The 11,515-nt window shown below is 51.5% G+C and overlaps 3 protein-coding genes across 3 annotated transcripts; 1 reads left to right on the top strand and 2 right to left on the bottom strand.

Moving 5' to 3' along the window:
* Window positions 1–4,861: 4,861 nt before the first annotated feature.
* LOC122376498 (histone H2A) lies at window positions 4,862–5,341 on the bottom strand. The gene has a single exon (XM_043356387.1). The coding sequence runs from the start codon at window positions 5,287–5,289 to the stop codon at window positions 4,918–4,920; it is 372 nt and encodes a 123-aa protein (XP_043212322.1). The 5' UTR covers window positions 5,290–5,341; the 3' UTR covers window positions 4,862–4,917.
* A 91-nt stretch (window positions 5,342–5,432) lies between these two features.
* On the top strand, window positions 5,433–5,975 carry LOC122376497 (histone H2B). Its single transcript, XM_043356386.1, has one exon. The coding sequence runs from the start codon at window positions 5,475–5,477 to the stop codon at window positions 5,844–5,846; it is 372 nt and encodes a 123-aa protein (XP_043212321.1). The 5' UTR covers window positions 5,433–5,474; the 3' UTR covers window positions 5,847–5,975.
* Window positions 5,976–7,557: 1,582 nt separating this feature from the next.
* LOC122376499 (late histone H1-like) lies at window positions 7,558–8,209 on the bottom strand. The gene has a single exon (XM_043356388.1). The coding sequence runs from the start codon at window positions 8,180–8,182 to the stop codon at window positions 7,616–7,618; it is 567 nt and encodes a 188-aa protein (XP_043212323.1). The 5' UTR covers window positions 8,183–8,209; the 3' UTR covers window positions 7,558–7,615.
* Between the last annotated feature and the right edge of the window lie 3,306 nt (window positions 8,210–11,515).

Consider the following 11,515-nt stretch of genomic DNA (forward strand, 5'->3'; position numbering starts at 1 on the left):
GGGAGGGGGAGGGGGAGGGGTCGCCCTGCCACCGGAGAGCCGCACAGAACCGAGGACTAAACCGTGAGACTTTCAGGAATCGTAGATGTCGCTACTGCACGGCAGAAGATCGGGTATGGTAACAGCGCTCGAAGCTGTAGTTGATTGGGTTTGTCACCAGAGTGCAGCACCTATCAGGTGGTATCAGGAACATTTACCGTTGAAATTCAAACTCTTCCAATTTAGAAGATCTATGACATACAATCAGCTAAAATGCATCCTGTGGTAAAAATGCATCATTGTTTGAACGTTTTTGACCAGCCCATAGCCGTAGGATGAGTGCAAATCTCGATACGGCATTTATTTGTAGTGAAATATATCACTTGAGTTTAAGTTATAAAATAATGAAGAAATAATTAAGATATCGCTTTGATTTTTTCCAACATGATTGCTGCGGCTATTGGGCGTCAAATGGTAGCAGAGTCGACCAATATGTTCTCACTGCTCGGCCTAAAAAACGTGATATATAGGCCTATGTTCAAGACCTCATGCAACGGCTCGTATTGCAAACTGGAGCACAAAACAATGACATCGTATTCAACAATCAATTCTTACCCAGCAGTCTAAGTTTCAGCTAAATCCAGCCATTGGTATTCATAATATAGTCCTTTTAGCATTTCACGAATTGTCCCCGGCACCGGAGACTTTTCGTGAAAGCTAACACAGTGGTTCACAAAAAGTCTCATGAACGCGTACAGGGCATCACCAAACCTGCTATTCGACGCCTGGCTCGTCGTGGCGGTGTCAAGCGCATCAGCGGCCTCATCTACGAGGAGACGCGCGGCGTTCTCAAAGTGTTCCTGGAGAACGTCATCCGCGACGCTGTCACCTATACCGAGCACGCCAAGCGCAAGACGGTGACTGCCATGGACGTCGTCTACGCTCTGAAGCGCCAGGGCCGCACACTGTACGGCTTCGGCGGTTAAGCGGAATGCCTCGCGACGAAAGCCCCACGAACAACAGGCCTTTTTAAAGGCCACACTTAATCTGAAAGATTTTCACCGATTGATTGTATTACATTATTGAGACGCCAATCATCCCCGATCGTCTAGCCAACAGGCTGGTCAGCAGCCGAGGGTGCCTGGTGAGCACCCTCCTGAAGGATAGCTTCGTGAGAAAATTCGGAAACTGCTCCCTCGCACATTCCGTACTATTTTCCGAATATGCTTCGGCAAGGCACCTATGTGTCCATGAGAAAATTCGGAAAAGCGATTGACACCAGTCCCGTGTCGACCTGACGAACGGTACTCCGTCACAGCCCCTTAAGCCAGGACCATGTTTTCCGGTATTTCTCACGAAATTGTACCACCGTAGAAAATCCGGGAACTGGGTACAACATCGTGAGACTTTTTGTGAATCGTAGATGGCGCCAAAGTAGGGGCAGACGGGACCCGAGACCGGCACCGCGGGGGGTGGGGTGAGGGGCGGGACTGACAGGGGTCGTCGCGCGGAACTGTCCTACGGCCAGCGCCGAGCATCTAGACTCGGGCCCGCAGGGCTGCCCCAGGCGCGACCAGAGCTCCCGGATGTTCCGGCTCACTGCCGCGCCCCAGCGCGTCAAACTTCGTGAGAAAATTCGGAAACTGCTCCCTCGCACTCTCCGTACTATTTTCCGAATATTCTTCGGCAAGGTACATATGTGTCCATGAGAAAATTCGGAAAAGCGATTGACACCAGTCCCGTGTCAAAATGACACACGGTGCGGTGTCAGAGTCCTGTGAGCTGGTACAATGTTTTCCGGTTTTTCTCACGAAAATGTATCACCGTAGACTTGTCGGGAATGGCGTACAATATCGTGAGACTTTTCGGAAAACCACCTTCCAGCACACCTTATGGGCGTTCACGTTTTCTCTCACGAACTAATACCACCGTAGATAATGCGGGAAATGAGTACAACATCGTGAGACTTTTCGTGAATCATAGATGACGCTAATGTACAGCAACCGCTGCAACTGTGAATGGAGCATATGGCTGGTAGGGACAGCACCTGCCATGCCGGACAGGCGTGGCAGGGACTGCCATGCATGCATCCATAAATATGCGTCTTTGACAGCTCATGTGACATGTAACATATCTTCAACGAATTGGATTCCATAGTCCGGTTCAGGTTGGTACGATCTGGTGTCAGTATGCATGTTACTAGCTTGATGTTCATCATTAAAGTTTATATGTTGGCCGTCTGCGCTCAACCATCTGTGGTTATGTTGTCCTGCGAGACAGCCCCGTCCCCTCCCTCCCTCTGTGAACAAAGCGTGCCTTATCTCGGCTCGGCCTTGCCCGGTCCCCTCCCCCCCCCTCCCTGGACTCGGGCCGCGCTCTCAGTTCTCTGCCGCGCCACGCCTCGGGTCTCCTCACACCCCTCTGCCCCGACCCTCCCTCCCCGAACCGACAATCATCTTCCGGCTCACCACGTTCGAGCCCCTGACAGCCAATAGGTTGGCCCCATTACTGATGAAGGTATCTTTCCGTGAGGATTACATTGGGTACTGAGATGTCACCATGACAAACAGTCCGACAGATACATCACATGAGTATATTTCCGTGAGAAAATTCGGAAGCGTCGCCGTGTCATTTTCGATGCTGTGTTCCAAGTATTCTTCGCAAAGGTATGTTTCCGTGAGGATTTTATGGGAGACTGGGATGTCACCATGAAAGACATCCCGCCAAATACACCATTAGAGTGTATTTCCGTGAGAAAATTCGGAAGCGGCCCCGTCTCTTTTCGCTGCTGTGTTCCGAATATTTTTTCGCAATGGTATGTGTTGCTGTTCGGTTCGATATCGCGGCTCGCGGTTCACTCAATCGACACGCTCGCTGTCGGCTGTGGTTATATTCAGTCGTGCCAGGAAGAGGATTGTCGGGTCCTCTCCCTGGCGACACTCGTTGAACAACTGCTCGGGTTTGGACGCGGCCGTCGGCCCAGGACGGTGACAAGTGGCCCACACATGGCCTCACATGGCTCGGGCCGCCGATGGCCGGCCGGCCGGAAGCGACGAGGAGAACGGTTAACAGACAAAACATGCGTTGGGAGATAAATCAGAATCAAAAGTCAAGAGTTCACAGCACAGCCGGCATTTTAATAAGAACGGGAAACTCGTGACCAATTTGTACGGAACAGTTTGTTTCCGACCCGTGAGTTTTATAAGGGAGACAGAGATGTCACCACGAAAGGCATTCCGCCAAATTTACCATAGAAACACATTTCATTTCCGTAAGAATATTCGGAAACCTTGCCCTTTCTGTACATTTCTCTGATTATTCTTCGATAAAGGTATGTTTTCGTGAGGATTGTATGTGAGAACCCATTAGCGCTCAGTGTCCTCATATGAGGACACCCGAAACAGCCAGATGTGGCGCACACCGGGTATATGTTAGACGGCTTAGAACCTCGCCAACGTGTCGAGAAGGTCTTTGTCGACCACCTGGGTCCCGTTATGTTTGTTTCCCTTCACCCTCTTGTATTTGATAAGCGCTTAAATTTAGCGATTTTCAGACATTGAGACCCTCGTCGGCTTATTTGGCTTCCATTCAACTGTGAACATAGTTACGTCCAAATTGACTCCACTCATTGCTCAACGGATTATGTTATACACATATGATCGTATTCTCATCGGCCATTTCTAGAATTCTAGCGATCTGGAGAGCGCCAAATTTAGATGTCATCAAATGAGGACATTGGGCGGAACGGGGTAGCGGCGGGCCGGCCGGCCGCCGCGGCCGCCGAGGTGTGGGAGGGCGGGGCGGCGGTAAGGGGACCGCCGGGAATGCGAGGGGGTGACGCTATGGGGAGACCCCTGGGGTGTTCAGGGTGGGGTGGCAGTGAGGGGAGACTGGGAGGGGGGGGGGGGGGCGGAAGTGAGCCCTGAGACGCTAGCGTCAGTTTCCACCCGTGTGTTGGACTGCGAGCTGAGTGTGTGCGACCTTGATGATAAGATACGCTTTTAGATACGTTTTATTTTACGCGGGAGTGTGGTCGATCTGCAATCGCCATGCGTCGTGAAAAAGCGATTAAACCCTCACACGTTCCGAACATTCTTCGGAATGGTATATTTCTGTGAGGATGCTGTGATAGCTCGTCACGGGGAATGCAACGGTGGCTCTTATTTTGCGCTACGTGGTCTACAGCAGCTAAAGATTTGTTTGAAAAAAATAAGGTCATAAACTTAAAAGTCCAGACATGTGCATGGATCCGAGTAATGGATTCATGATCTCAGTGGATCTCGAGGCAAATTGTAGGTTAGAATCTATGATCCCACCGGATCGGACGTGAATAATTTATCAGGGATCTATTATCTCGTAGGATCTGACGATGAACCAGGAAAGTGGATCCATGAACTGAGTGGATATATGAACTAATAGAAACAGAACGTTTTTGAGTTGATATAAGTGATTTTTTTTTATTTCTTCGGTTACAAAAACTAAACGGGGATCTATGACCACACTGGATCTCTAGCAAAAAAATTAGACCTATCCATGATGGCTACGGATCTTTCGATAGCAGCTGAATCTATGCTCCCGTTGGATCCAAAATAAGGATTCGTGGGATCAGATCCTAGATTCATTTGCTCGGATCCAGGCACATGTCTGCTTTAATAGTTTTTTTTTCGCCGTAGCTTGACCAATAAGAGATATCAATTGCAAATTCGATGTCTGTAGTAGTTCAGGTGAAAGCTACGGGAGAGGCCGTTTCACCCTCCCCCCCCCCCACGGGGCGTGGGTTAACGTTTCACGCCAACGGAAACAGCTCTGGGTGCTCCCCAGATAGCGTGATAAGCCGACGCGTTGTCATGAAAGTGACCTGTGACCAGTTCCATTGGTATTGTGTGGCCTTTAAAAAGGCCTGTTACAGGGTTCGAGTCGACTGAGCCAGATGCAGGCTTACTTCTTCTCGGTCTTCTTGGGCAGGAGCACCGCCTGGATGTTTGGCAGCACACCGCCCTGGGCGATGGTGACGCCCGACAGGAGCTTGTTCAGCTCCTCGTCGTTGCGGATGGCCAGCTGCAGGTGGCGAGGGATGATCCTGGTCTTCTTGTTGTCGCGCGCAGCGTTGCCGGCCAGCTCGAGTACCTCAGCGGCCAGGTACTCCATGACGGCAGCCAGGTACACGGGGGCACCGGCACCGACGCGCTCGGCATAGTTTCCCTTACGCAAGAGACGATGGATACGACCGACAGGGAACTGAAGTCCGGCCCGGGAGGACCGGGACTTGGCCTTTCCCTTCACCTTGCCGCCCTTGCCGCGTCCAGACATGGCTGTATGTGAACAAGATGTAGCAACAAACGTGCAATCCCGTATTTGCGTTCACACCTGGATTTAAAAAGGGACGTAGCGGCGCCGGACACCGGTGCTCACCCACTCTCTCCCACCGCCATTACGCTTTATCAACCGAATTCCAAATTTCGTGTTGAACAGTGTATTGCACTCGAAGCGCCGCCATGCCACCGAAGACTAGCGGAAAGGCCGCAAAGAAGGCCGGCAAGGCCCAGAAGAATATCTCCAAGGGAGATAAGAAGCGTAAGCGCAAGAGGAAGGAATCGTACGGCATCTACATCTACAAGGTGCTGAAGCAGGTCCACCCGGACACCGGTATCTCGTCGAAGGCCATGAGCATCATGAACTCCTTTGTCAACGACATCTTCGAGCGCATTGCTGCCGAGGCCTCGCGTCTGGCGCACTACAACAAGCGCTCGACAATCACCTCTAGGGAGATTCAGACTGCTGTCCGCCTGCTCCTCCCCGGTGAGCTTGCCAAGCATGCCGTGTCGGAGGGGACCAAGGCCGTAACAAAGTACACGAGCAGCAAGTAAGCTGGCTGGCCTGGCAGCCGGTGCCGGTCGACGCTCGCTTCATCTCATCACTGATCATCGCTCATCGCCTCCCATGCCGGCCGGTGCCGCTCCTAGCAGCACAAATAGGTCTTTTTCAAGACCAATAAATCAAATAGTGGACTTGCAGCACAGATGTTTACATCCGGGTCATTGTTGCAGCGGGTCGTTGGCTTCAAGCAGACGCTGATCTGCACTCACCATGGTCGCTATCGAAATCGCAACAGAACCGCATGATAAGGGACGTAGCGGTGGCAGCTACTAGCGGCGTTTGAAATTTTTTGATGTTGTTTGAAACACAACATCACATTTATTGCTGTTCTAAAGAACAATCCGAACGGCAAGGATGAGTCGCCACCGCAACACTCTAAACAGCTATACGAGTGGAGACTGCATTGTAACACAAGAAGGCAGCACGAGAATGCAGCGCAGACTGAGGCAGTAGCACCTCGGTAACTGCATTCGCGAATAGGCCGCTAACACCGCGGTAACTTATATTTGTTACCATTCACACTACATAGATACAGTTACACGATACATACACTCTAGAATAACACGATACACCCTAGCACCGATCTACGCCGCGCACGAGGTACGGTGCCAGGTCTGGATCATCCAGAGGGTCGCGGCTCCGCGGTAGATCTTGTGCAGCAAAATACGCCCTCATTTCCTCGTATATTTGTCTGTATCTCGCCAGGCGAGCTGAGATGGGGCTGTTGGCGGACTTTGGAGGCGACGGACACGGGTCTCCGGCAGTCTCCACCTTCTCGCTGCACAAACACAACATTGGTTCATGTATTTATTAGCATTCATACACACAGTCATACTTGTGCAAGGTGTCAGTGTTCGGTTGTGGGGTGTAATAGCCAGGGAAAAAGTTCTATGAACTGAAAAACCCGGCGCCTATTGCAAAGGGAAAAACCCCGCGCTGCAGCCAAAATAGCGCGGGGAAAAAACCTGTATCGTTTAAGCTAATGTGTAGGAGGGTGACGAAGAGGGAGATGGGAGACGGTTCCGCGCGGGGAGGGACACCCGGGGTCGCCTAGCAGCAAACGCTTCAGCCCCCAGTCGGTGTTGGCGCTGCGACGGTTGTTGGCACGGGGCCTTTACCGGAGCGCGCAATATGGAGACCGTCTATGCAAGGAGGGATAAGAAGAGGGACAGGGAGATGACTCCGCGCGAGAAGGGCGCCCGGAGGCCAAGCAGGAAAAGCTAAGCCCCCAGTCGGTGTTGACGCTCAACGATCTCGGCCCAATCGACCTGATCGGAGCGCGCAATGGAGTCACCTAAGTGTTCGCGGTGCCGCGCCTCCGCCGCCGTTAGCGCGCGTGTAAATCACAGGTGATTAGACGAGATCGACGATTCAACGGAGCAATTAGTGCGAATGAGAAGCGGTGGGGGAACAACATCGAACGATAATCACAAAAATCACAAGAACAACATCAACAGCAAGAATGGAAGATCAATTATTAGCACGTACAATCAACGGCGCGGCGGAGAGAAAATGGCGGAGAAGAATGTAGGAGAGGAGGAAGTTTCTGGCACTAGGCCAGGCCGGGGGTTAAAGTTCGTGGAGAAGTTGCGCGTCCTTGAGAAATGCGAAGAGTTTTTCGAGGAGAAGTAGATGGTCGTCTCCCAGGAGAGTGGGGAGATCCAGATATCATCTGTGCTTAAAAAGACAAAAACGAGACGATTAGATGGCTCTGATAAGAGCCATTGACATGTGCCAGCGGAACGGTCAGGCACATCGTTCACTTCTTAGCCGGGGCCTTTTTGGCGGCAGGCTTTTTGGCAGCCGTCTTTTTGGGCTTCGGTGCCTTGGGCTTCTTCGCCGGCGACTTGGCCTTCTTAGCTTTGGTTGGCTTGGCCTTGGGCTTCTGGGCCTTGGCGGGAGACTTGGCAGTCTTCTTTTTGTCCGCCGACTTTTTGGCAGCAGTCTTCTTTGGTGTCTTTTTCGCGGCCACAGGCTTCTTAGGCGACTTTGCGGCGGGCTTGGCCGGCTTGGCAGCAGCGGAAGACAGCTTGAACGATCCGCTGGCACCCTTGCCTTTGGTCTGCACCAGGGCGCCGCTGGTGACGCCAGTCTTGAGAGCCTTTTTGATGAACGGCGCCAGCTTTTCAACGTCGACCTTGTAGTTCGCTGCAATGTACTTCTTGATGGCGATCAGCGACGAGCCTCCTCGCTCCTTCAGACCTTTGATGGCTCCCTGGACCATCTCGTTGGTGGGCGGGTGCGTCGGCTTGGTGCGAGGCACCTTTGCCTTGGCCGCCTTCGCGGCGCCAGCAGCAGGGGCGGTGGCAGCGGTAGACTCGGTCATCTTTTTCTGGCGTCAGGTATCGTCAGTAATAATAGTCGCTTTTTTTGCTTACTGGAAAGCCAGAGAGCTGCCATAGACGATTCAGTCCGGACAAACACGACTGACGCAACAGTTTACTGATAACCGGCAGCCTGATCTCGACAATGGTGACATTTGTTTGCGCCCTAATGCTTCCAGGGACTCGTTGCGGTGAGCAGTCACGCGCGCTGTGGTGGCGCCAACACTTTTCTTCCCTTTGGCAGCCGTCGATTTGGAGTAGACCACTACGTCGAGCGCAGTCAGGTTGTTTTTCAACTTACTGTTGGCGAGCTGCTGCAGTGATCCGGCGACGTGGCATCATTTCATCGGCACAAATATGCAAGCAGCGATGACCGGCTGACGAACGGAGCCAACGGGATCCACAACGCATCGATTGCGCTCCTTTCAAGCTACAAATGTCTGCAAACGGACGACAAACCTGGATCGCAGCTGTCGTTTTCAAGGATGACTTTTGAAAAAGAAGCGTGCTGTGCAGTTTTCAGACAGACAGAGGCAGACAGATACGCCAATGGCGCTGCCAGGCGCCGTGTGAAGCCAGAAGCGCGCTCAAAGATGACAGAAGAGAACCGCCAACCGTCGCATGAACCCGCGTGTAACAGTCATCGGTTAGAAAGAGAGCTACCTAAAATATTCCAGCGTCACCGTCACAGTCAATATTCGGGGAAAACTGCAATTCTAAGATATATGCACAGCTCTTCACTTTTTCGAGTCAGCTGCACTTCACACATCACGTCACACGTCCTCGGCCGCCGCTCAGTCTCCGCCATCTTGCGGTTGAGTCGCTCGTCGAGCCTGGCACTCCTGTAACAAAGCGGAGATTCCTATGTAACAGCGGTAATAAATTGGGCAGTCCACAGCAGAAGTAATGTGTGGTTTCAGTCATGGGTATGTTCTGCTTTTGAAGCTTAGGAACGATTAGCCAGACTACAATGAAACTTTGAATGTAGCTTGTATGTATCGTCACCCTTGCAGCTGCTTTTTTTTTTTTTTTTTTTTTTTTTTTTTTGAATTTTGCATCCCGGTTGCACTAAGGCATACCGGGGAGGGGAAGCTAATAGCTGGCAATGAGCCAGATCTTTCGTTTTACGTTACTTTACCACCGGCTATTCAAGACCGGCCCAAAACTAGCGACTAAGGCAAATAGCTACGTTATACCGGCTCATGTGACGTCCGGTGGGAGGAAAGCTAGGGAGAGCCGAAAAGAAGGCCAGAGTGGCAAGGCCGAGATTTAGATGAATTTTAGTACTTACTTCGGATGTCTTGCAGCTGTATCTTCGTGTTTTGTTGTGTGGTGTTGTTTTGTGGAGTGTTTGTTGTGTATGATTTCTACCAGGAAAAGTCCTAACTAGAAAAAACCTGGTGCCTAGCCAAGAGGGCAAAACCTGTGCGTTTTTGCCAAATTGCACAGGAAAAATCCCTTTAGAAGTAATTACTTTACGTTATATCACTAGAGTGTCACTGTTTTGTGGGTCTATGAATGACTGAAAGGTAGCGGGTAGTACCGGTGATGCATCAGCCTCAATTGAAGCCAATGCCGCATCGGTGGGCAAGGAGGAGGTCAAAATCGGTAGGGTTCCCCCGACGCCGCCACCAGCACACCCGCCGGCGCCGACCGCCGCCGGACCCAGCCCCCGCCCCGCCCCTACCCCATCAGCTAACGCGGAAGGGCCAGGTGCGAGCCGGGCCCCAAGCAGCGACCGGCGCCGCCAAGCGCGCCGACAACAACTCGAGCTGAACCAAAGTTTCAATTCCAGTGAAGTCTCATATTCGGGTAGTCATAGTCGGTTGGTGTCAATGTTGGTAGCAATTTTTGGCTCTCCCATCGGTAATGAAGTAGCTCTTAGAGCTGACGCTGCGACTCAGTGGTTGTCACGTTAGAACTTGGTAACGTCGGGAAGTCACGTTCAGTAAGCCCGGTCAGGCCTTGTCGTGCCCTAGAGGCGAGGGAGGAGAGCCACATTCCCCCGACACCAGGGTTGTCCATAGGGGAGCCCTTAACGCCCGGCGGCAGCTGGCCGAACAGGTTCCCCCCCTGAAAGGCTTAATAACCAGCCGGTTTAGGACCGACCAATCCTGTCTCGAGTGGGCCTCAACCGTGAAGCGGGATCCCTGTCGAGAACCGGGCGAGACCCAGAAGGAGGAAGTCAAGTCCAGTTGGGACCCCAGGATGTGTCCAGGCGCGCCGTCAGCAACGCTAGGAGGACGGATGTCAATTCCAGTGAAGTCTCATATTCGGGTAGTCATAGTCGGTTGGTGTCAATGTTGGTAGCAAATTTTGGCTCTCCCATCAGTAATGAAGTAGCTCTTAGAGCTGACGCTGCGACTCAGTGGTTGTCACGTTAGAACTTGGTAACGTCGGGAAGTCACGTTCAGTAAGCCCGGTCAGGCCTTGTCGTGCCCTAGTGGCGAGGGAGGAGAGCCACATCCCCCCGGCACCAGGGTTGTCCATAGGGGAGCCCTTAACGCCCGGCGGCAGCTGGCCGAACAGGTTCCCCCCCTGAAAGGCTTAATAACCAGACGGTTTAGGACCGACCGATCCTGTCTCGAGTGGGCCTCAACCGTGAAGCGGGATCCCTGTCGAGAACCGGGCATGACCCAGAAGGAAAAAGTCAAGTCCAATTGGGACCCCAGGATAGGTCCCGGGCTCCGTCAAACCTCATGTTAAATGGAGTTTTCTAGTTTTGTGTTGTGCAAAAAGTTAAAAAGGAGTTCTAGCAAATCTGGATAGGTATCTCCTAGTATATTTTCGATGTTGAAAGTTATTTTATGTCTTTGCGTGTAATCAATCAATGGTTGTCTAAAACGATGATATTGTGGGCAGCTTATAAGAAAGTGTTTTATATTATATCTGACGTCATCCCCGCAATAGTGACAGTTTGGAGGAGGCATTCCTTCTATAATGTAATTATGTGTAATTTTGGTGTGACCCATCCGTAGTCTAGCAAGTATGATTTCCTTAATTCTAGTATCCTGACTAGAGGAGTGCCAATGTCCCACCTCTTGCTTAATAGGGTAAAGGTGAAAATGTGGGTTTACGTTCCAATCAAGTTGGAAAGATTTTTTAGAGGCTAATGCTATTGCGTTAAGGTAATCATTGACTGGGCAGCTAATTTGATTTTGTTGGGGGTCATTCAAGCTTTCTTTGGCTGCCAGGTCAGCTCGATCATTTCCACTTATCCCGCTATGACCGGGAATCCAAAGGAATTTGATGTTATGATTATTGGTATTAATAAATGATCTTATTTCATCCACTATGGGATGTGATAGTGAGTTGAGAGAGGCCAGAGCACAAAT

Source organism: Amphibalanus amphitrite, unplaced genomic scaffold, assembly GCF_019059575.1.
Source record: "Amphibalanus amphitrite isolate SeventyFive unplaced genomic scaffold, NRLGWU_Aamphi_draft 002168F_arrow, whole genome shotgun sequence".
In the NCBI taxonomy this organism is placed as follows: Eukaryota; Metazoa; Arthropoda; class Thecostraca; order Balanomorpha; family Balanidae; genus Amphibalanus; species Amphibalanus amphitrite.

Excerpts from the sequence above, each read along its gene's own strand:
- LOC122376498 (XM_043356387.1), bottom strand. The coding sequence starts at position 5,289 with ATGTCTGGACGCGGCAAGGGCGGCAAGGTGAAGGGAAAGGCCAAGTCC.
- LOC122376497 (XM_043356386.1), top strand. The coding sequence starts at position 5,475 with ATGCCACCGAAGACTAGCGGAAAGGCCGCAAAGAAGGCCGGCAAGGCC.
- LOC122376499 (XM_043356388.1), bottom strand. The coding sequence starts at position 8,182 with ATGACCGAGTCTACCGCTGCCACCGCCCCTGCTGCTGGCGCCGCGAAG.